Source organism: Protobothrops mucrosquamatus, unplaced genomic scaffold (genome assembly GCF_001527695.2).
Source record: "Protobothrops mucrosquamatus isolate PMUCROS unplaced genomic scaffold, P.Mucros_1.0 scaffold8, whole genome shotgun sequence".
Classification (NCBI taxonomy): Eukaryota; Metazoa; Chordata; class Lepidosauria; order Squamata; family Viperidae; genus Protobothrops; species Protobothrops mucrosquamatus.
The window spans coordinates 573729-598967 of NW_015386395.1; the positions used below are offsets into that span (position 1 = coordinate 573729).

Genomic DNA, 25239 nt, shown 5'->3' on the forward strand with positions numbered 1-25239 from the left:
TTGTATGGACTGGCTTATGGAGAATGTCCAAGACCAATAAGAACAGAATGGGTCTACTTAGGAGAAGTGATCCTGACCGTAGCCACACAAAATCTGGAGAACATACCCAAAGACCTTCAGACTCTGCCATGCAAAGTTTACAGTGGCTTGCTCCTCTTATCTATGCCACGGTCCTTCTTCTGAAAAAAAGCAGCCTTTAAATAGGAAGCAGAAATCAATATTACTATGTATCTATCACAGTAATGTTTTCTTAGAGCTATGAGATCAAAAGGACTGGAAACTTAATTCAGGGCAAAGAGTAATTTGTAGGGTCCCATTCATTCACAGCGCCTCCTAGAGGGCAGATGTTTCCATAATTCATATTCCAGTCCCATTCCCCCACCCAACCCCACCCCAAGATTAGAATGTATTATAGTGTCACTATATACAGCCATGAAAATTCAATGGTTGACTTTGGGTCGATCACCGTCTCTCTGCCCAGCCTACTTGACAGAATTGTTGTGGGAAGCATGAGAGGAAATCGTTCTTTTTTATATATATAAAAATGCGGAGAAGAGGAAGACTTATTTGAACCAGGTACACCCCCTTGCAACAGAGCAAGTTTAGCAACTCCTTCTTTCCTTTGAATAAGCTACCGAGGCTGGGATGAAGAAGGAAATGGCAAATAAAAAGACCTGAAGAGATGCCCTTGAGGGAGGACAAGGAAAAAGCACGTGCACGAAATAGATGTTGTGCTGGATTGTGATCTCCAACACACTACCTGAAGGTGAAATGAGCTGCAGTTGATGCTGACACAGCAGCAGGATGAGACATGCCTGGGGGGGGGGAGGGAAGAGATTCAGAAGGCTCTTTGTGTGCCAAATCTGAGTCTGCAGCATTTTTTTCCCTTCCTCTCCTTTTCGAAAGCCATTCAGAGGGATCCGATGTTCTTTATCCTTCACCAATCCTCGTGATTTGCCATTTCTTCCTACTTCTACGGTGTCTGCACACAATGGCCCATTGGTTTGCTCAAAGGCCTTCTAATTCAGGTGATCGCCATCGCTTCATACTGGGTAAAAAAGGGCAGGATGGCCTTTGCTTCTCCCAAGGAGGCTGCATTGCAAATATAGGGAAACTTCTGTATTTGGGAATTTTTCTTGCAAAATAGGTATGGATGAGCCACTTAATCAAATAAGACCATGTTCCTTTCTCATTCCTTATAAAGAAAATGGAACAATTTCCTTCCCCCACTTTGCTTATACTGTGGGACAGGAAAATAGGCTGGCGAAACAAAAAATCACGAAGGAAAAATGGCATCCTCTTGGCCTACACAAGATGGATGCATGAGGCGGAGATGAAGGACAGGAAGTCCTCGACTTACAACCATTCTTTTTTAGTGACCGTTCAAAGTTACGACACTGAAAAAAGTGACTTATGACCACTTTTCACAGTTGCGACCACTGCAACAACATCCCCATGGGTCCTGTGATCAGAATTCAAATGCTTAGCAATTGGCATGTATTTATGATGGTCGCAGCGTTCCCGGGGTCACGCGGTCCTCTTTTGCAACCTCCTGATAAGCAAAGTCAGTGGGGGAAGATAGATTCACTTAACAACCATGGCACCAACTTAACAACTGCAGTGATTCACTTAACAACTATGGCAAGGAAGGTTGTAAAATGGGGAAAACTTAACAACTGTCTTGCTTGGCATCGGAAATGTTGGGCTCCGTGTGGTTATAATTCGAGGACTACCTGCATTTCATTAGCATCAAAAGCATTTTGTATTTCCATAAAAAATAGCCCCCTTTAGACCTACCAAGATTCCTCACATCTTTTTCTCTTACTCCTTTTGCCTTCACTTTTCCACCAAATGCACTCTATTTTTCTTTCCCTCCCTTTTTTATCCAGCAATTCTAATGGCAAGCTTGCTTATCATAGTATTTTCTTCCAAATTTCATTGCACTTTTCAATACTTGGTTCTTCTTGGCTCAACAGTCCACAGACAGGAGCTAGCAAGGAGTAGCTGAAGAGAGAAAGGAGGAACAGGGAAAGGTGTGTGTGTGTGTGTGTGTGTGTGTTTAAAATGATAATGGATATATATTAAAACAATGGAATATTACAAAAAAATAAATTAGATCAGAGAAAGGAAAACATGAGCCTCTGGAATGCTTATAGATGTCTGCACCAGCAATAAAATGTGTAAGGAATTGAAAGTTGAAGACAATTAAAAGGAAGGAAGATGAAAATGGGGTTAATTTAAAATTAAGAGTGAAGGAGTAGACACCCCAAAAATATAAATAATTTTAAGAAGAAACTAAAACAGAGAAGGCAGTAAAGCAGCAGCCATGGCACAGATAAATTGGGCAAACCAAAAATGAATAATGTCTGAAATAAAAAAGGAAGGAGAAATTACTAAATTCTTTCTCTGTGAGTGTGGGTTTTCTCTGTTTGTGATTCTTTTTTTTAAAAAATGTGGTTTTCACCTTGCTGAAGAGAGTCTTGCGTTATAAGGAACTTCGATCTGTGGCTCACAAGGCCAGGACGCTTAAGATGGAGGTGGCATTTGAGGCATTGATGGCTGGAAGACACTGTTAGTTCCTCACCCCTCTGTAATGATGTGTTAGATGTTCTTATTGATGGGGGGTCCGAATGAAAATGTCTTCAAAAAGGTCTATTGAAGAACAACCTGTAGAGTCGGTTCTGCGCAATACTGAAGAAACTGAAAATGGAGAAACAGCCAGGAAGTTGAGTCAGCAAAAAGGCAAATGGTATGCAAAGCTTTGGAGCAGTTTTAGATGTTAGCTAGAACAGAGATTGCAGGAAAAATATTCCTGATAGGATCCATCTATTAGCCTGTCAGGATGATGCCCCATTATTTCAAAGGTTTCAGGAACAGGCTTGGAAGCAATATCAAAAACTTGGGTTGGTTGACTGTATAAAAAAGTGGCCTAGTCATTGGTTGTTAGAATCTAGACAGGGATGTCCAACCTTTGCAACTTTAAAATTTATGGACAACTCCCAGAATTCTGGGAGTTGAAGTCCACAGGTCTTAAAGTTGTCAAGGTTGGACACCCCCATCTAGAAGATGAGAACGAAGGAGCAAGCACTGAATTTAGGATACAGAAAACTACAGAGGTGGGAGGTATGTAGCTTCCAACTACAATTCATTTGTAAATGAAAAAGTATTGGGGAAAAACTTAGGGAAACTGGTTTTTTTTTCCAGAGCTAGATCCCTCTAGCAACAACCTCAGAGCTTGTTTCATTCCAGAATACAGTTAATCCTCGACTTGCAACCCTTCGTTTAGCCACTGTTTGAAGTTACAAGAAGCACTGGAAAAAGTGACTTATGGCCAGTCCTTACTCTTACAACTTTTGCGGCATGGTCACATGATCAAAATTCAGGTAATGAATTGCTTGGCAACCGACATCTCTTTTCCACCATTGCAGCATCCCTGGGGGTCATGTGGCCACCATTTTGTGACCTTCCCAGCCAGCTTCCTAGAAGCAAAGTTCATAGGGAAAGACCAAGTCACTTAAGGACTGGGTGAGTCGCAAAACAACTGCAGTGATTCATTTAACAACCATGGCAAAAAAAGTCATAAAATCAGGCTGAGTCACTTAACAACCACTTGCTTAGCAAGGAAATTCTGGTCTCAGTTGCAGTCATAAGTTGAGGACTACTTGCAGTGGAAACCCCCCCCCCCCCGCAAGATGCTTCCTTGGACCAGGCCATTCTAAGCCAAACTAATATGGTATCCCTATATATATATAACACGTGGAAAGATTACTGTTTGCAGGTGCATAAAGCTGGAGAAATTGGGCTTTTTGGATATGGAGAAAAATAAAATAAGATGCCATTTCCTGTCAAAAAAACTAAATACGGTGCCAATAACAGTAAAGCCATTATGTGCTGTTTGATAAGATGGGGACACTGAACCTCTCCGATCAGGAATTGATTTAAAAAAAACCAGCAGTTGGTAGTTCTTCCTCTCGAGATCTGAAAAAAGCAGAGATGGTTTCGCAACCCAATTTTTGTCAAATCTTGGGGGAGAACATTGAGGGAAGCATGCTTGGTGAGCTGTTTCTTGGTAGTGATTCCAACTATCTGAGTGAAAGGAGAAAACATTTGAGGCCGCATCTCCAGAAGTGGAAAACATGTTCCTTCGTGCCGCTTCTTCCACTGGTCTGTGGAGGGTCAGGAAGATAGAAAAGGGTGAGGAAGAATTTTCCGTTGGATGCTGGAGCTTCCTGGAAGAGGCCAGAACTGAAAACAGTTTTTCAACATGAGCATCAGCAATTCCATAGGTGGCTTGGAAGACTCCCACTAGCTGGAGAAGGAGGAAATAGGAAAAAGGGAAAGAGAGAGAGACAGAGACAGAGAGAGACAGACAGAGAGAAAGAGAGACAGAGAGAGAGAGACAGAGATGGCATTTATAGCAAAGCAGGTTGTAGAAGGTCTTCAAAGAAGGAAAGAGGTCCCCATTAGTAGGGCAGCCTCAGGAGGAGCTGGGGAGATTGGAGAACGTAGTCTACAAGCAAAGGCCAGGCTCCTTGTCCACCATGTTCTATGGCAGGTCTAGCAAGGTGATGTTGATATGTGCATATGTTCGGGATACTTGATGGCTGGTGGGTAGTTCTGAGTCATCTGGATGGAAACATCGCTGGAGATGTCAGAGGGACTGCGCCCACGGTGCCACACTTCAGGGTGCAAGAACTGACCCGAGTAGTCAGAACAGTCGCTCAGGCGCGGACGGTAGAAAGCCGGATGTGGGCGATACATTTCCTCTTCAGCATAACGTTTGGTGAAGAGGTAGACAGACATCACACCGGCACCCTGCAGAGCAGTGACAGAAGGAAGGGTTGAGATTAGGACAGAGACTGATGATCAGCCATCATCCAAGTCACATTACCAGATTGGCATCACCAATATTAGGAACTCTGAATAGGACACCTTCCAGATGGGAAAGCTATTATGGGGAATAAAACACAATGAAAAATAGTTTTCACTGTAGTTGTGAACTTTACATTCTGAGGGTAAAAGTTCATTCTCCGAGCTTGTAGATTGGTTTCCAAAAGTTTCCCTACCAGGCTAGGTAACATCTTCAGCAGAGTTCAGGGGATGTCAGTGTCACTGAGTTCATTGAAGCCTGGCACTCCACAAGCAATTCCATCAACAGACACATCGACCTACATCCAGCCTCAGAATCCAAATCAATCACACAGCCAACCAGAGACAGTACCAACCTCCAACCAATTCACAAAAGCCCCCCCACCATTACTTCACTTCCCAATGACCTTCATGTGATGTAATCTCCCCATTACAAGACCCTCATTTGACACACCCACAGCTGACCCCATCACAAGACCCTCATTTGACACCCACACCTGACTCATCACAAGACCCTCACTTAACACACCCACACCTGACCCATCACAAGTCCCTCACTTGACCCATCACAAGTCCCTCACTTGATACATTCACACCTGACTCATCACAAGACCCCCATTTGACACACTCACACCTGACTCATCACAAGACCCTCACTTGACACACTTACACCTGACCCATCACAAGACCCTTACTTGACACTCTCACTTGACCCATCACAAGTCCCTCACTTGACACATCCACACCTGACCCATCACAAGACCCACTGACCACATGAAGCCCTTATAAACAGAGGAGCACTGACACTGACATCCCCTAAACTCCACTGAAGATGTTACTTAGCCTGGTAACAAAATGTTTTGAAACCAACCCACAAGCTGGGAGAACGAACCTTCACCCTCATCCTAAACCTGAGCTACAGATATTCGGCACTATTGCAAACTTTACATTCTATGGGGATATCACGGCATATGTGTGTATAACTTTCTTTGCATAGATAATCCTTGACTTAACAACCACAGTTGGGACCAGAATTTCCATTGCTAAACAAGGTTTCTGTTAAGTGAGTCACACCTGATTTCATGATCTTTTTTGTCACAGTTGTTAAGTGAATCACATAGTTGTTAAATGAACTTGGCTTCCCCCGTTGACTTTCCTTGTTTGAAGTGGCTGGGAAGGTCGTAAATGGTGATCATGTGACCTTAGGATGCTGAACCCATCATAAATGCATGTGGTTTGCCAGGCACCTGCATTTTGATCATGCGACTGGGGGGATGCTATGATGGTTGTAAGTGTGAGGACTGGTCATAAGTCAATTTTTTTCAGTGCCGCTGTAACTTTGAACAGCCACTAAATGAACGGTTATCTGCCTCTCCCAGGTCCTCGATTTAACAATTCATTTAGTGACCATTCAAAGTTACAACAACACTGAAAAAAATTACTTTTGACCGTTTTTCACGCATATGACCATTGCAGGATCCCCATGATCATGTGATCAAAATTCACATGCTTGGCAACTGACTCATATTTATGATGGTTGCAGTCTTCCAGGATCATGTGATCACCGTTTGTGACCTTCTGACAAGCAAAGTCAATGGGGAAGCCAGAGTCACTTAGAAACGGTTAGAAAGATCATAAAATGGGGTGGGGGGAACTCACTTAACATCTGTCTTGCTTAGCAACAGAAATTTTGAGGTCATTTGTGGCCATAAGTTGAAGACCACCTATAGATTGTTAAAATTCTCCTGTTAGTTTGTCCGTAACCTTCAGTTAGCCTGAACGATGCAACATAGTACAAACATTTTTGAATTAGGGTACCTCAAATCTGCTAACTTAAAGGATCCATACAAAATCCATGATCCATTGCTCCCATATAATTAAAATTTCAAAGATCTTCACACTAGTTAGGGGACTGGAGGCTAAAGATATAAAGAACGGTTGCTGGAATTGGGTTTGTCTAGTTCAGGGGTTGGCAACCTTGGCTCTTTTATGACTCGTGGACTTCAACTTCCAGAATTCCTGAGCCAGCATGGCTCAGCTGGGAAACCTCTCCCTTTCCCCTCAGCATGGCTGGCTCAGGAATTCTGGGAGTTGAAGTCCACGAGTCATAAAAGAGCCAAGGTTGCCTACCCCTGGTCTAGTTTAATGAAAAGAAGGAAGAAGGGTGACATAATAGCAGTTTTCCAATATTCAAGGGGCTGCCATAAAGAAGAGGGAGTCAAGCTATTCTCCAAAGCACCTGAGGGTAGGACAAGAAGCAACAGATGGAAACTAATCAAGAAGAGAAGCAACCTAGAAATAAGGAGAAATTTCCTGATAGTTAGAAGAATTAATCAGTGGAACGACTTCCCTCCAGAAGTTGTGAATGCTCCAACACTGGAAGTTTTTAAGAAGAGATTGGACAGCCACTTGTCTGAAATGGTATAGGGTTTCCTGCCTGAGCAGGGGATTGGACTAGAACAGAGGTCCCCAATCTTTTGGGCACCAGGGACCGGTTCCATGGAGAGAGGTTTTTCTGCGGACCAGAGGGGGCGTGGTTTTGTTCTTGCTCCCATTGTTACTTTGCCTGCCTGTGGTCATTCTGTATTTTTATTTAGGTAAGGAAATACTTTGAAGGGATGACCCAATGGGTCATGGCCCGTCTTGTATACACCTTAAGGTATTCACTGTTGCTGGATCATTTTGGAACAAGAGGGAAACTACTGTTAAGATGGGTACAGCTAACCATGACATAACAGGTGGGGACAATATAAGGACATTGTTTGCCCAAAGAGGAAAATTGTCAGAATACGATTCTGCTGTGATGAACAGAACTTGTCCTACACAGCCTCTGGAAGACATAAAGTGGCAATAATAATAATAATAATAATAATAATAATAATAATAATAATAATAATAATAATAATAATAATAATAATAATAATAATAATAATAATAATAATAATAATAATAAAGTTGGAAGGGACCTTGGAGGTCATCTAGTCCAACCCCCTGCTCAGGCAGGAAACCCTATACCATTTTGGACAAATGGCTGTCCAATTTCTTCTTAAAAACTTCCAGTGTTGGAGCATTCACCGCTTCTGGAGGCAGGTTGTTCCACTGGTTAATTGTTCTAACTGTCAGGAAGTTTCTCCTTAGTTCTAGGTTGCTTCTCTCCTTGATTAGTTTTCATCCGTTGCTTCTTGTCCTGCCTTCAGGTGCTCTGGAGAATAGCTTGACTCCCTCTTCTTTGGGGCAGCCCCTGAGATATTGGAACACTGCTATCATCTCCCCCCTCGCCCTTCTCTTCGTTAAACTAGACATACCCAATTCCAGCAACCGTTCCTTATATGTTTTAGCCTCCAGTCCCCTAATCATCTTTGTTGCTCTTCTCTGTACTCTTTCTAGAGTCTCAACATCTTTTTTACATCGTGGTGACCAAAACTGGATGCAGTATTCCAAGTGTGGCCTTACTAAGGCCTTGTAAAGTGTAAAGAAAGATTACAGCAGAGGGTGCCATGCAGAAGACTCCTTTAAGCCAGGAGCCAGCCTTGTGTGTCCTTGTGAAGACAACACTGACGTTTCCAACCCCTTTGAAATGCAAAAAAAAAAAAAAAAAGGTATTCCAAGTAATCAGCATTACTGCCACTTGTTCTATGGGAGAAATAGAACGGAGTCTTGCAAGATTAGTGCAATAAAACCAACAAATGGATGTCAACCTGGCCCTGGTTCTTGGATCTCCTGTCTTTGTAGAGGATTACAAGTGGTCCTCAGTTTGGGATTGCAATGGAGTCTGCCCATCATGTTTGTAAGTCATGACGGTCGTAAAAGGGGATACCCATGTGACCAACCCAATTTTATGACCTTTTCTGTGGCAATCCTTAAGTGAACACTGCAGCCGTTAACAGAACTAATGGTTTTCCATGGGCCAGTTTTGATGAAAGCGAGAAGTACATGCCAGTTTTGGGCAGCAACATTGCAAAACATGGTCACGTGACCATGGGATACTATGAGTGGCCATAAATGTGGGCCGGTGATTGAGTACCAACACGCAGTCTCACGTGATCACGGGGGGGGGGATGGGCACAGTGGCATTCAGCTGGTTCGGACCACTTCGGCACAACCGGTAGCTAGTTTTTTGTTGCCCAGGCCCCGAATGGACTTCCAGAAGCAGCATCCACACAGAGAACCGCTTGTTCACATATCTGAATCCCACCACTGGATGGGCAGTCGTGGGAACTTCAGAACCAGATCATAAGTAACCCCCTCCTCCGAGAGAGGTCTGTTGTAACTGTGATCAATCACTACATGACTGGTCGTAAGTTGAGGGCTATCTCTACTACTCTTCTTCTGAAAAAGAAGAACAAGGCACACAGAAATCAGGATATAATGAACCATATTATTTTCTGCAAAGGGGATATACAGCGTGCCTGGCTGAAGAATTCTGGGAGTTGAAGTCCATAAGTCATAAAAGGGCCAAGTTTGAAGACCCCTGTGTTAGTCCAAGCTAGTGTTTGTTCTAGTTTTACTTTGTTGCTTTTGTAGGTCGTTCTCGACTTGCAGCCACTTGTTTAGTGGCCGTTCAAAGTTACAATGGCACTGAAAAAAATGACCTGACCGTTTTTCACACTTAATAACCGTTGCAGCATCCAGAGGGTCACAATATCAAAATTTAGTTGCTGGGCAACTGGTTCATATTTATGACGGTTGCAGCGTCCCAGGGTCACGTGATTAGCTTTTGTGACTTTCTGACAGGCAAAGTCAATGGGGAAGCCAGATTCACTTAACAACCCGGGTTACGAACTTAACAACTGCAGCAATTCACTTAGCAACTGTGGCAAGGAAGGTGGTAAAATGGGGTAACACTTACTTAACAACTGTCTTGGCAATAGAAATTTGGGGCTCAGCTGTGGCCAGAAATCAAGGATTACCTGTATTGTCTGTTATAAGCCATTGTGTGAGATAGGCAGCCATATACGTTCTTTAAATAGATAAATAATTTAAAACACTGCAGTTTTAAAAATTACTCTCTCTCCAGCCACTGTGCACTTGTCAAGATTTTAAGATATTTTTCTTTCCCTGAGCAGAATTGGGCAATCTACTTACAAGATTTCTATATCAAAGGAAAAATACAGTTTGGACTCACTGGTCTCTTTGCTTGATCATAACAGGAAGGCAACAAAACTAACATCTTCAAAAAAATTGCTTGAGGGGACCTATGGGAGCAGGAGAAGAACTAAAACACTGTATAAGTGTAGTTGTGATAATGTTTGTGTAAATTTTGTAGTCAGCAATATACAGGTATTTTGTTGTAAAAAAAAGTCAGCAACTAAAAATAAAGATATACATGTTTGCAAGACACCAAGATTATCTGTTTCAGGGAGATGTGGAAAAAAGAATATTTAAAGATGCCCTGGTAGCTATGTAAAATAGCTGTGCATACAGGTAGTCCTCGAATTACAACCATAATGGAGCCTGCCCATCATGGCTGTAAGTCATGACAGTCTTAAAAACAGGCCATCCGGGTGACCAACCCGATTTTGCAATCTTTTTTTGTGGTGATTAAGTGAACATCACAATCATTAAGCAAAGCTATGGCTCCTATGTACTAATTTCACTGAAAAAAACAGAAGTAAATGTTCAGATTTTTGGCAAAAACATCATAAAATGTGGTCAGGTGACCATGGGACGCTGCAAATTTATTTATTTATTTTATTTATTATTTCAATTTATATCCCGCCCTTCTCCCGAAGGACTCAGGGCGGCTCACAACATTATTAAAACAAAGAAAGACCCACACACCCCACCAAATAAAACCAAATTAAAACCAAAATTTTTATGTTGTGATAATTAAAATTTCTAAAAAACCCAGTTTAAAAATGACTGTAAATGTAGTCACATGACTGCAGGGGAAGTGGTTGTCGGAACTTCAGAACCAAGGATGGTGCGTTGTAACTTCACATGGTCACTAAGCAACTGGTCGTTAAGTCGAGGTATCTTCATAGCTACAATTTCTGTTAGAAGGAATGGCCAGAATAACAACAACAACAATGAAAACAACAACAACAACAACAAAAAGCTGAGGATGGCAGGCCCAGTAGACAGGAACTCTTTCATCCCATCACAAACTACTCACTGTCGGGTCCAGGAAGCTACAAATTTGCCTGAAATAAACCAGAGTGCCAACATAGTCTGTATATTGTGCTCTACAAGCCAGAAGAGGAACAACAATGCAGTGGTGTGATGTAAACAAAGACTTGCTTGGGGACCTATTGTTAGCCTCAAAGTGACTGAGGTGGGAGTGACTCAAGACACTGTTGTTCATCTCACAGTCCATGGGTCAGATTCTGAAATGCTGTCCAGCACTGTTCAGAAATCCTTCTTGTTGCTGTTTTAATGTGGAGATTGCTGGCAGCTACACCACATGAGGCTTTTCCAGCCATCTGGTGAAGGAGGCAAGCAATTCCTTCTGCTCCGACCCTAAGCCTGGAAAATGCTATTTGAGGCACACCGGATTCACACATTGCAGTGAGCCATGATTTTTAAAATCACACTTCGACAGCCAAAACCTTTTCCTCTCTTGTAACTTGCAGAATATCCAAGAAGTGGGCAGATATAACGACAATGTGGACAAACTAAAGTGGGCCAGGCGGGGGCTTTAGGCAATATTATGTCACAACGGCAAGTGGCCTAACACATAGTTCATTGTGTCTCTACATAACAGTGAGTTATTGTTTATAATTCCTAGAAATAAAGGCGATGTTCTTTGCTTATTCTGCTGAGTTATTTGTCTGTTCCAGATGGGATTAAAGTAGTCTGTTCTGTCTGGGGCAGAACAGTAATTTGATGATGGATTTTCCCCTCTCCTTCTGCATAAGACTCACATGTTGGCATAGGACCTCCAAGCCATGTGGCTAGGAGCCATGAGGCTGGATGAAACAAAAGCATTCCAAACTGAGCACTTAGCCAGTATGTCCTGAAAAGAGCTCAGAGGCTCCTCCTACTACTGACCTGTTAACATGAGATAGCTAACTAGCTAAAACTACATTTCCCATAAGCCATCTCTTAAGGAGACAGCACTTAACTCAATAAATACCAAACATGATCCAGAACAGTGTCCACACAACCCATTAAGCCCAAACCAATTGCATTTTGACTTAGCAGTAAGATATGAAAGGAACCGAACAATGAGTGATGCCTGCTAGAATTGAGGGGTTTTAGATTCTCTTCTGTACCTCTTTGAGCAAGAAAGAGGAGGCAGCAAATGCGAAGGACCATCCATAGCGATACTGGAAATACTGCTCCGAGCCACTGGGACGGTTCATCACTTCGTCATTGATGCTGGAGATGTACAGGACCAGGCCCACCACCAGGGACAGCCCTGAAGAAGAGCAGAGAAGACAAAGGTTGGGATTGGGAGAAGAAACACCAGGCAAAAGGGATGTTATCTCATTTCTACCAATTTCGAGGTAAGTCTAAGGATGGTGGTTTGTAGAACCTTCATTTGGGATTGAATTGTGGTCCAATCTCTGCAACTGTTCCTTAGCCAACCAAAGGTCTTTCATGTTTAGCTTTGTGGGGAGATTGCCCCTGGGCAGATAATGCTCCCCCCCATCCCATCCCCACTGTTATATTCCTCTCAATGAGGAGAACCTTTGCTCTGGATCACAATGGTGCTCTCAAACTGTAGGTTGGATGCTGTTCTCAAAAACTGCCCAATGAGGCACTGAAAGTCAAGGGCGCTTCTTGTCTCTTTCACAGCTCCAAGCTCAGTTTCATTTTTTGGTCAAGACAGCACATAGCATAGAAGCACTGACATATACAGGTGTGTTTGCAGGGCAGGGCAGCACACTGCTGTACAGATTTGTGGAGCAGTTTCACGGATTTCTACCACTTTCTCTTCAATGCCAACACTACGTTGTAGACTTAATATTAAAATTACTCCTGGCAATGTCTTGCAACTACTGATCTTCAGCATCTCTTGGTACTCTTGCACCAGAGAAGTGCAATTTGCAGCTGTAATTAATAATAATAAAAAAGAAGAAGTGCAATTTGGACTTGCTGCTTCTTTCCTGACTTTCTTCACGTTCAGGGGTCCCAACCAACTCTAGAGGCAATATCCCACAGGTGCTTTTTCTAAAAGGCAACTGGATTTTCTTGGTTGTTTTTTTTTTAATTTGTTTAAAAACATTTTGCTTCTCATCCAAGAAGCTTCTTCAGTACTAACTGAACTGAGTTAGAACTGAAGAAGCTTCTTTGGATGAGAAGCGAATGTTTTCAAAAAAACAAACCAAGAAAGTCCAGTTGCCTTTTGGAAAAAAGCATCCGTGGGACAACCGTGACCTGGATGACGGAGAATTTCTGTAGACATCTGGAGGCAATACTGCTTATTCAGCTTCCTTTACCCCTTCCTCTTGCTTCTAACATAGATGTTGCCTATGAAACATATGAAAAGAATAGAATACTTTATTTGGCTAAGTATGATTAGACACAAAAAGCATTTGTCTCTAGCGCAGAAGCTCTCACTGTAAATGCAAAGCAATAGAGTAATAATAAGCATAATATGATACCAATAATGGGTAGTAGAGAAGATGAGAAGGATAATACTAAAACTACAGCTATATAACATGGGTAAATATACTTAGACATAAAAAAAATACTGTGAGGATTAAGGTGTTCAGTGGAGTGATGGCACGAGGGAAAAAACTGTCCCTGTGTCAAGTTGTTTTAGCATGCAGTGCACCCTATAGCATCATCCTGAGGGGAGGAGTTGAAACACTTCATGTCCAGGATGTGAGGGGTCTGTACATACCTTCTCAGCCCTCCTTCTCACCCATGCAATATACAGGCCTTCTATGGAAGGCAAGCTGATTGCAATTGTTTTTTTCTGCAGTTCTAACTATCCTAAAAGAAAATGGAAGCCATTTTCTTCTTCTTTTCTTCCTCCTGATGACTGCAATCCCTGCAAAATTCTATGAGGAATCAGTATGACCAAGGAGTGGAGGAAATGAGAAGGGGTGAACTGGTGCCCACCTGAATTGGCCAATTGGTGCTGGGCTAATTCCAACATCTGGGGCTCTAGGCACCGTCATCTAGGAAATTCCGCTTGGAATGGTGGGAAAGCCCTGTCCTTTCAGTGGGGTCTCTACCCTCTGTAGGATGCCCTCTGGAGACTTAGACCAGCTTGAACAACAATTGGTCTCTAGGTGGCAGAGAGGAATTGAACATCCCTATTCCACCCCTGTGCCTGACAATGACTGGTCAAGGTACTTCTGAATAAAGGTTTAGTGCTCTTTTAGACAAGCACTAAACTCATATTCAACGTCAGCCTGAACCAAGAACTGATAGTTGGGAGGGGCTGTGAAGCAGCAGAGAGTAAGTGAGCAAGAGATGCATTGGGCACTCTTCCCTTGCATTAATCAAGTGTCAGCAGTGCAAGTTTATTCAGGTCTTTAAGACAGGATACTCGGTCAGTAAAGAACCTCTTCTTCTATCATCTCCACCAACCCAGTGGGGCAAGTTCTGAAAAAACGCCTAAGCCCATGAGCCAATATCTTCACCCACAGCAGCGCCACAATTCAGATTTATATCACCCAAAGCAGCAGAGTTTGAAACAGGATGAACAATGAACTGTTGGGTGATGACCATGAAAAAAACAAAACAAATTTCCTACTACCAAACATGTAACACACACCAGAGGCTCTTAGTCCTAAAATCTTGCATTTCCACTAATACTGGTAGTGGTACTGACCAGTGGAATCTGCAATTCCATCGCTAAACAGCACGAATGTTCAGCAAGACATTTTGTGACCACAATGAGCTTATAACCTCACTTTCCCCAGGATTGTTAAGTGAGATATCACATGACCACAACTTGTTATTTTACTGCCAGGTTCACCATTGACCTTGCCTATCGGGAACAGCTGTGAACTGCATAAATGGCGATCATGTGACTGCAACACACTGCGATGGTAGTAAACCCACTGGTTGCTAAGCACCCAAATCTCAGTCACGTGATCACAGGGATGCTGTGACCGTTGCAAGCATGAAATTACTTTTCCAGCACTGTCATAATTTTGAACAGTCACTACACAGGGCAGTCATTAAGTGAGGACTGCTTGTAGAGTCTTTTGAACTCCTAGAAGCCTCAGTTAACGTGACAAAGGGCATGATTTTCACAGATATTCTATCCTGTTTTGCAGACCCTATACTCCCCACTCCTATGGGGCTTTGGAGCAAAGTTTAGGAGCACATGGGAAGGATACAGAGGAAAGCATTTCCTAATCCTTTTCCATTAATTAAAAGGAAAATCTGGATACTATCCATCAACATTCATTCATTCATTTACCAAATTAGCATACTATTTTTTCTGTTCAAATCCAAACATTTAGGGTAGCTTTAGGGCAGAATTTAAAGTCTCTGTCCTCTCTTTTACCACCCCATTTTTTAATTTAAAATGTAAGTTATTGACCTCTGTATTTGTATCTGTCTTGGATCTGACAGCCTTATTGATCGTAACCGTTTTGCTTTGTGCTGTTAAAATCTCCTTGATGTCATCCTTTCTAAACCCGGTTTCACTAGATCAGGGGTCTCCAAACTTGACAACTTTAAGATTTGTGACATGCTGACTGAGGAATTCTGGGAGTTGAAGTCCACAAGTCTTAAAAGTTCCCAAATTTGGAGACCCCTGCAATAGATCAGTGTTTCTCAATCTTGGGAACTTTTAAGATGGCAGAAAACTCTTCAGAAGGAGATCCAATCTGGAACTAAGGCGAAATTTCCTGACAGGGAGAACAACTGTCAATAGAACAGCTTTCCTCTGGAAATTGTGGGTGCTCCATCACCTGGAGGTTTCTGGGTGCTCCATCACCTGGAGGTTTCCCAAAAAAGGTTGGACAACCCTTTGTCCGGGATGATATAAAGTCTCCTAAATTGAGCAGGGACTTGGACTAGAAGACCTCCAAGATCCTTTCCAGTCCTATGATTCTTTAAGATGTGTGGACTTCAATTCCCAGAATTCTCCAGCCAGCCATGCTGGGAGTTGAAGTCCACACTTCTTAAAGTTCCCAAGGCTGGAAAAAACAGCACTAGATCTTCCTCTCTTCACATTGTAAATTCCCACCCTCAGTCTTCAACCCAGAACTGTCCCCGCTGTTACAGCCAGCCCAGAGCTTGCAGATCAATCTCCTTTAGTAGGACAGCCCCAGCTTCTGAATTCTTACCAGAGAGGATGAAGAAGATGCCTGAAACGAAAGCCAGGATGGTTCTTTGTGGGCGGATATGTCCAATATTGCTAATGACAAAGGCTGTGAAGACGAGGAAGAGGCTGACCATGGGAAAGGGGGTGGCTGTGCGAATGGTCTCTGCCAGGAGAAAGGGAGCAAAAGAAAAAAGAAAGGGGAAAAAATTAAATTTTGAGTCCATCACCAGACTTGTGCTCAGGATTATTTCACATTAAGGCTTAGATCAGATGGATTCCACAAAAATAGACAGCTTAAGAGCATACACAGCAATCTTTTCCTTCATTGGTAAATAACTAGCAGCAATGGATGGAAACTAATCAAGGAGAGAAGCAATCTAGAACTAAGAAGAAATCTCCTGACAGAACAATCAATCAGTGGAACAGCTTCCCTTCGGAAGTTGTGGGTGCTCCATCAGTGGAGGCTTTTAAGAAAAGACTGGTAAGCCACTTATCTGAAATGGTATAGGCCAGGGTCTCCTGCTTGAGCAGGGGGTTGGACTAGAAGACCTCCAAGATCCCCTCCAATTCTGTTATTCTGTATTCTGTTTCAATCTGGGCTTTTTTGACACATCCCTGTGAATAGGTTTAGCAGCCTCCTTATTTAAATCTGACACTTCTTTCTGAAATCAACCTATCCACATTTAAAAAGTGGGGTTCAGAATTTTTTTCAGGGTTAACCAGAATGCTTTTTATTCCCTTGCAAATTGATTCTGTTCTCTCTACAAGGAAAGGAAAACCCCAAATGAATCATAAGACTCCCTGTCAAGTTCTGTCACAGTGAAGTAACTGAGGCAAAATGTTTTTAAACTTAACTTGAATCAACTCATTTTTACCTCAGGGTTAATAAAATGCTTATTCTGGAAAAACTGTGCAACATATCTCAGCTGTTTCAGAAGTGACACTGATGACTACAATAAGAAGGGTGTGATGATGAAAAAGGCTAGAAAACTTGATACCAGAACTCGGAAGGATATTGTGAAGATTTGAAGTCCAATCTTAGAGCTTCAATAATAATTGAGGGTGTACATACCATCTTGTTATAGAACAAGGTCACAGTATTAAATAGATCTCATCACAGGTGAGTGGGCCAAAATCTATTGTAACTTGAAGCACTGCCCTTACTGCAATTTTACATACATAGCATACACACTCCATGTGTATTATGCTACAATAGAAAATGGCAATTTTTTGCATGTCATATCACAGTGATGGCGAACCTTTTAGAGACCGAGTGCCCAAAACTGGCCCCACCCCCGCTCTACCCCCTGCCCCGCCCCTGCCCCTGCCCCGCCCCCACCCCGTCCCCCACCCTGCCTGCCTGCAGGGCCACTCACCGCCTCCAGGGCCCCCCGCAGATCACTCAGGCAGCCCAGCAGCGCCATGGCGGCCACACCCTCTGCCTACACCCCGCAGCATCAACTGTGCGGGATGGGGTGTGAGGGCAGAGTCTTGTCTACACTGCCTGGCTGCCATGTCCTTGGCTGCGTTGCTCTGTGTGGGCCACGCTCGGGGGCGACTCTCCTCCAGGGGGGCTGCTGGTGAGGAGGGGGTCATGGGGGGAGGCGAGGCGGGGCAACGGCACATGTGCCCACAGAGAGAGCTCCGAGTGCCACCTCTGGCATGCGTGCCATAGGTTCGCCACCATTGTCATATCATCTACACCAGGGGTGTCAAACTCACCGCATCATGTGACGTGACGTGACGTATCGTGACTTTTTTCGCATTGCCTGAGGGCGAGCCCAGTCTCCGCATGATGCAACCGGCCCGCAGGCCGGCAGTTTGACATCCCTAATCTACACCACCGAAACATCGTGCTGACTTATAGATTCCAGTCTGGAAAGCAGGAGACAGTGAGTTCAAGTTCTATCTTAGCCATGAAAGCTAGCTGGGTGACCTTGGGCCAGTCACTCTCAACCCAACCCACCTCATAAGGTTGTTGTTGGAAAAATAGGAGGAAGGATATCTTTGCTGCCTTGGATTGTTGTAAAACTAATAAAGGTGGGGCAGAAACAAACAAACACATACAAATACATGTGTGTGTGTGTGTGTGTGTGTGTGTGTGTGTCCCCCCACATGTCCTAAGTCTTGAGGTCTTGGTTACTTTCATTAGCAGAGCATAAGCCAGGGGAAGCCAGGACTAATATAACTTTGCAATGACACAGAAGAGAGCCAGTTTGCTGTAGTCGTTAAGGCACCAGGCAAGATACTAAGAGGCTGCCGAGTTCTAATCCTGTCTTAGGCCTGAAGCCACCTGGGTAACCTTGGACCAGTCACCCTCACTCGGCCCTAGATAGGAGGCAATGACGAACCGCTTCTGAAAAACCTTACCAAGAAAACTGCAGAAACCAGTTCAGGCAGTTGCCAGGAATCAACACTCACTCGAAAAAAGATTCCCCCCTCCAGAAAAGGGACATGTAATTGTGTCATAGTGTAAAACAGCACAAACATCTGATTATCTGTCTCTTTGGAACTATTTTTATATACACTTTCTTGTTTATATATAACCATAAGTGGATCCCACTCTATTCAGTCTAACAACTCACTGCCATATTGAATTTGACTTCATTACTCTGCCTGAAACGTGTTTTGTTTTTTTTCCAAAATGCAAAGTTTCCTAGGACAAGAAATTGGGATAAATACTGTGTTTCTATGATTCCCTTCAAGCTGCGTATTTGTGGATTCGCATTTTCAGTAAGGTGACATAATTCACAATTTCCAGCTGTTGCTTGTTGTTTCCTACTGGCGTCTGGACGTTTCATTAGTTCCTTTATAATCAAATGGGGTGACTTGGATCCTGCACCTCTGAGCAGTGGCATGGAAGACCTTTGGGAAAGAGCAGCTTTTCTGACCTCTGCAGGGCAAACTGTATCTACCCACGTCCGTGTTTGAATTAATAATGCAAGAGCTCCCTCAAGCTTCGCATTCAACGACCTTCCTCATCAAGATACCTGGACTGTCTGTTTGAAGAAGCTTTGAGGCAAGGTCGAGTTAATCAAGGCAGACAAGAGAGCACCCCAAATTCCCAAGGCTTCTGAGTAGTCTCAGAAGCCAGAGGAACACGATGAATCACTAACTTCTATACGATTGCTAAGAGAATGATATGGATGTGCCTTGGTGTGCAGTCAGCAAGAGCTGAATGTGACTTTGCTACTAATGTTAGGGAGCTGGTTATAGCAATTTTCTCAATCTATGCCCTGATCAAAACATTGGGCAACTTCCCTAAGCCAACATGGTCAAAGACAACTCTTTGTTGTTAGTTGCGAAGTCGTGTCCGATCCATCGCGACCCCATGGACAACGTTCCTCCAGGCCTTCCTGTCCTCTACCATCTTCTGGAGTCCATTTAAACTCACGCCTACTGTTTCAGTGACTCCATCCAGCCACCTCGTTCTCTGTTGTCCCCTCCTTCTATTGCCCTCAATCTTTCCCAGCATTAGGCTCTTCTCCAGTGAGTCCTTCCTTCTCATTAGGTGGCCAAAGTGCTTGAGTTTCAACTTCAGGATCTGGCCTTCTAAAGAGCAGTCGGGGTTGATCTCCTCTAGGACTGACCGGTTTGATCGCCTCTAACACACAGCAAATGAAGTGTTAGGCTGCTAAGATGGGGCAAAATATATATTAGATTTTGTCCCTATCTCAGCAGCCCATCACCTTATTTTACATATTGAGGTGTAGAACAAGAGTAGTGTTACTTTTTTAATGCTGTACAAAGTTTTGAGTAAGGGGAGGAGGAGGAGGAGGAGATTTCCCAGTACAGGTAGTCCTTAATTTCAGTTCATTTGGTGACCGTTCAAAGTTATAACGACACTTGAAGAAGTGACTTATGACCATTTTTCACACTTACAACCATTGCAGCATCCCCATAGTCATGTGGTTTACATCCAGATGCTTTGACAACTGGTTCATATTTAGGACGGTTGCAGTGTCCCAGGGTCATGTGATCCCCTTTTGTGACCTTCTGCCAAACAAAGTCAATGGGGAAAGCCAGATTCTCTTAACAACAGTGTTATCAATTTAACAGCTGCAGTGATTCGCTTAACAAAGGTGGCAAGAAAAGTCATAAAATAGGGCAAAACTCACTTATCAAATTTATCACTTAACAACATAAATATTGGGCTCCATTGTGCTCATAAATCAAGGACTACCTATAACTCTGCTCCATGAACTCTGCTCCACTTTGGTATTTATTGCCTGCAATACGAAATAGTTAGGAACATCTTATAAATTGACATTCCCTGTTCCAGGTTCTGTAGCATTCAAACAAGGTCAGACTATATGCATCAATATTGGGGCCAAAGTACCCCATCTCTGAAAGTAAAATATATGATTTTGAATGTTTCTCCTTACAAGAATTCCCCGTGCATAATAACTATATACATAAGAAATAACGTTTCTTGTCCTTTCCCTATTGTCCTTATTTTCTAGTCTGCCCTAGCTCCAGCCTGTTGGAATTGTGATCCCTCACTGTGACAATAATAGTCTCTCTGCTAACACTGATGGGGTTACCTAGTTGCTGGAATTGGGTATGTCTAGTTTAATGAAGAGAAGGACGATGGGGGACATGATAGCAGTGTTCCAGTATCTCAGGGGCTGCCACAAAGAATAGGGAGTCAAGCTATTCTCCAAAGCACCTGAAGGCAGGACAAGAAGCAACGGGTGGAAACTAATCAAGGAGAGAAGCAACCTAGAACTAAGGAGAAACTTCCTGACAGTTAGAACAATTAACCAGTGGAACAACCTGCCTCCAGAAGCGGTGAATGCTCCAACACTGGAAGTTTTTAAGAAGAGACTAGACAGCCATCTGTCTGAAATGGTATAGAGTTTTTTGCCTGAGCAGGGGGTTGGACCAGATGACCTCCAAGGTCCCTTCCAACTTTATCATTATTATTATTATTATTATTATTATTATTATTATTATTATTATTATTATTATTATTATTATTATTATTATTACTACTACTACTACTACTACTACTACTACTACTACTACTACTACTACTACTACTACTATTATTATTATTATTATCAGGTTCAGAGAGCACCAAGGACCCCAAAACTCAATCATGAGCTACAAATATCCTCTTTTATTGGTCAACCTCTGACCCAGCAGTTGACAGCAAATGGCTTCTCTTGTCTAGGATGGGGACTAGGTTAGTATCTGGGCGGGAGAATCAACAGGGAATATTACTCAGTCTAGCGTAGACTGAGAAACTAAACAATATCTCAGAAGAAGATAGTGGCCAATCATTTTGGTATTGCTGCCAAGAAATCTGAAATCAAGTGATCTGCACGTCCGTTCCCATCTCCCCAGAGGCATCATAACAGAAGGCCTGCTGATCATACGGGCACTGAACTGGGGAAAATTGATCTCAGCCTATACAGGAATCACGTCACATAAGGCCCTCAGTCACCCTTTCCTATCTATTCTCCATTCCATTAGTCATTGCTTGTGCTGACAGAGGATTCTGGGTATGGCTGGGTATAAAAAAAGAATAAATATAAAACTGGGAAGGACAGGTTTGATAGCAGCCAGTAACATCTCCTTTTCAATAAAAGTCCACTCGCTCCATTTCACCTGTTTTAAGATTTCTTCTCCCCCATCCTGATACAAACATCAGGTGTGCCTTCACTTTTTGCTTAAATCCATCCTCAATGTGCTTTTTCCTCCAGATTGTCATAGCTGAGTTTTTCCCCTTCAGTGTGGAATGCACAAGAGTTTGCTGCTGATAAAATGAGATTTCCATTGACTATCCCATTTGTCCTTGCTGGAATTTCTGCTTGGGACAGCACCAATAATGAGCTGCATAATTCTTACTACTCTCTGCATGCCAGGATTGCACCATTTTCTGACCAGCGCTGACTGCTGGGAGCACAAAATATTTTTCCCCCAGTTTAAAATATAAGAGTGAAGTAGTTCCTTATTTTATCCAGCAGAGGGGGCAGGGATATATATTCGTATTTCTCTCTCACAGACATATACACACAAAAACATACACTCTCTTAGAGTTTAGGGTTACAGCATTTGTAGCAAAAAGTGAGATAATTATTAGATGGCAGCAGCGAGAACAGCAGACTCTGAACTCATTACTGCCATCTAGTGGCTATCTGGATTTGTGCAGAACAGATATGGTAGCCTCCTTTGCTCCTAACTGCTGCCATGGAGATCTTTACTTGCTGCCAAATTCCCATAAAATTACCTTAATTTTAATCTCAGTGACCTTAGCTGCTCTGAAGAAGTGTGTTTTTTCACTCATATGCCAGTTGCAATCCATGGCATTTTCAAAACCTCGTTGTGCATTTCTTTGGTACAATCAGATGATTCACTAAGTTATCCACAGGTATTCTTCCTTTTCTCCTTGGGGTAAAAAGAGTTGCTGGGTGCCAAGGCCTACAACCCTCCAAAAGCTGGAACTACGATTTTTCACTCATCAATCACCTGTCTGGAGTGTTTAGCAACAGCAATAGCACTTAGACTTATATACCACTTCATAGTGCTTTATAGCCCTCTCTAAGTGGTTTACAGTGTCAGCATATTGCCCCCAACAATCTGGATCCTCATTTTACTGACCTCAGAAGGATGGAAGGCTGAGTCAGGATCGAACTCCTGGCAGTGGGCAGAGTCAGCCTGCAATACTGCATTCTAACCACTGTGCCACCATGGCTCTTCTTCTGTTTATTGGGACATCAACTTGACCATTCTTCAGAAGAGGCTAAATCCATTAGCAAAGCAGATCCTCCAAACAGCTGTTCTCCACTGTACCTAAGTGTATTATAGCTGGACTGCAGACATCTGAATGATTGCTGGATGGCAGCCAAGAGATACAGGAATCCTGAAGCCTTAGCTGTCATCTATACCGGTAGTTCTCACTTAGTGACCATTCATTTAGCAACTGTTCAAAGTTATGATAGCGCTGAAAAAAGTGACTTATGAGCGATCCTCACACTTAAGACCATTGCAGCTTCCAGGCACTTGGCAACTGTCATGCATTTATGAGTGTCGCAGCATCTCCCAGTCATGTGATCCCCATTTGTGACCTTCCTATTGATTTGGCTTCTGACAAGCCAAGTCAATGGTGAAGCCAGAAGGAATCGCAAGTCACAATCACATGACATCTTGCTTAACAACTGTGGGTGAATTGCTTAATAACTGGAACTGGGACTGCTGTCAGTAAATGGGGCAATCACCTGGTGTTTCATTTAATTACCTCTTCACTTGGTGACAGAGTTTCTGGTCCCAATTAGGGCCATAAAGTGAGGACTACCTATAGTTATTTGAATGTTTGCAGTCTAGGTAGGATATTTGAACCTGTTGCTGATCAACTGTTGGGGGCAGTTTCTAGATTTTGCCCGAAAAGACATACCAACCTACAAATATCCTCAAACATCTCTGTCCAGGATGTTTTGCACCTTGGTATGTTCCTGTTTTAAGCCAGGCCTGTGGGCTGGTCGCATCATGCGGAGGCTGTGCCCACCCCAGCTCCAGCAATGCAAAAAAAGTTGAGATACGTCGCAACACGTCACGTGACCCGGTGAGTTTGACACCCATGTGTTTAAGCATTTCCTTAAGTTTGAAGCCAGAGCTAAGTAGCTGCCCCCTTACCCACTCAATCCCAGATGCACCTGATTCCTATTAGTGGTAAACATTAGTTCATGCTAATCTTGGGAACCTGACTGCCAATATCTCAGGGGCTGCCACAAAGAAGAGGGAGTCAAGCTATTCTCCAAGGCGCCTGAAGGCAGGACGAGAAGCAATGGGTGGAAACTGATCAAGGAGAGAAGCAACCTAGAACTAAGGAGAAACTTCCTGACAGTGAGAACAACCTGCCTCCAGAAGTGGTGAATGCTCCAACACTGGAAGTTTTTAAGAAGAGACTGGACAGCCGTTTGTCTGAAATGGTATAGGGTTCCTGCCTGGGCAGGGGGTTGGACTCGATGACCTCCAAGGTCCCTTCCAACTTTATTATTATTATTATTATTATTATTATTATTATTATTATTATTATTATTATTATTATTATTATTATTATTATTATTATTATTATTATTATTATTTTCAACCTCCCACAGAAGAGAGTCATGTACAGGTTTTCTTTCTCTCTGCCACGCCCATCCCATTTTCTCCACAAAACTGTCAACTTGTTAACTCTTCTGGAATTCTTGGATGAATTATTGTGCAAGGCTCTATTAACCATCTCCCTTTTTGACAAGAAAATGGCCCATATTCAGGATACTTGATTTATTTTGAATTAGCAATCTGGGTTAGAGCAAAGAGCATTCATTTTACCAATCCCTTTATAAAAGAATGGAAGATTAAAAATAAATAAACTTTGAGGCACCAATTAAACCCATCTCTGTGATTAGGATCCCTGATTCCTGGGTGGGTGGGAGACTACTGTTTTAGTCAATATTATCAGAATCAGAAAATTTTCAACAGAGGTGTCTTGGGAGGAGGGATAATGTTTAATCGAGCATCATGCATCATAACCCATACTGTCTGTTTGTACATGAGAGGGGTGGAGATTGTATGGCACTATTGCTTCTTGCGTGGCATCACTCTGACAACATTGTCACACTCTGTAGATGTCGCTGCTCTTTAGGCAAAACGGGAAATAAACTGCATGTCTGTGAAATCAACAGATGTTGAAACTCTGCTGCATTCTGGAAAAAGTTTAAGCCTCATTAGTTGATCATCTGTACAAGAACATGAAAAAATACACCTCAAACCAATTCCTGTAATTTGAATGCAGTAATTTAGCAAAATGTGGAAAACAGGGTTGATATAATATTTGAAGTAGCTATTTGTTGGACTTTACCTGAAGGAAATATAGGGGCATTTGGAAGGAGACAGAACGAAGCCGCCGAAGTAGAGAAGGTCTTAAACCTGTTAACACTTAGAATAAAGTAACCATTAATGCATTGGGCGCCATTTTTGTCTGCCATGACCTCATGACCTCATGGGCTTGTTGATTATATACCTGGCTCCCTGCTATGTATCAACAGCCCTGCCTGAGCTGGCTGACGTGATAGCCGGGGTGGCGGTGGGGACCCCCAGACTTATGGTCTTGGGGGATTTCAACCTGCCATCAGTGGGTGAGACGTCGGCGGCAGCCCAGGAGTTCTTGGCTTCCATGACGGCCTTGGACTTGACCCAGT

The 25239-nt window shown here is 42.9% G+C and overlaps 1 protein-coding gene across 1 annotated transcript in view; it reads right to left on the reverse strand.

The window, feature by feature from the left end:
* Nucleotides 1-4534: 4534 nt before the first annotated feature.
* LOC107282538 (voltage-dependent calcium channel gamma-7 subunit) overlaps nt 4535-25239 on the reverse strand; it is a 32530-nt gene continuing 11825 nt past the window's right edge. Inside the window, exons 3-5 of the mRNA XM_015810332.1 lie at nt 16071-16211; nt 12084-12229; nt 4535-4815 (exon numbers count right to left, since the gene is read on the reverse strand). Coding sequence (XP_015665818.1) covers nt 4558-4815; nt 12084-12229; nt 16071-16211 — 545 coding nt within the window. The 3' untranslated portion in view covers nt 4535-4557. The remainder of the gene's footprint in view (nt 4816-12083; nt 12230-16070; nt 16212-25239) is intronic.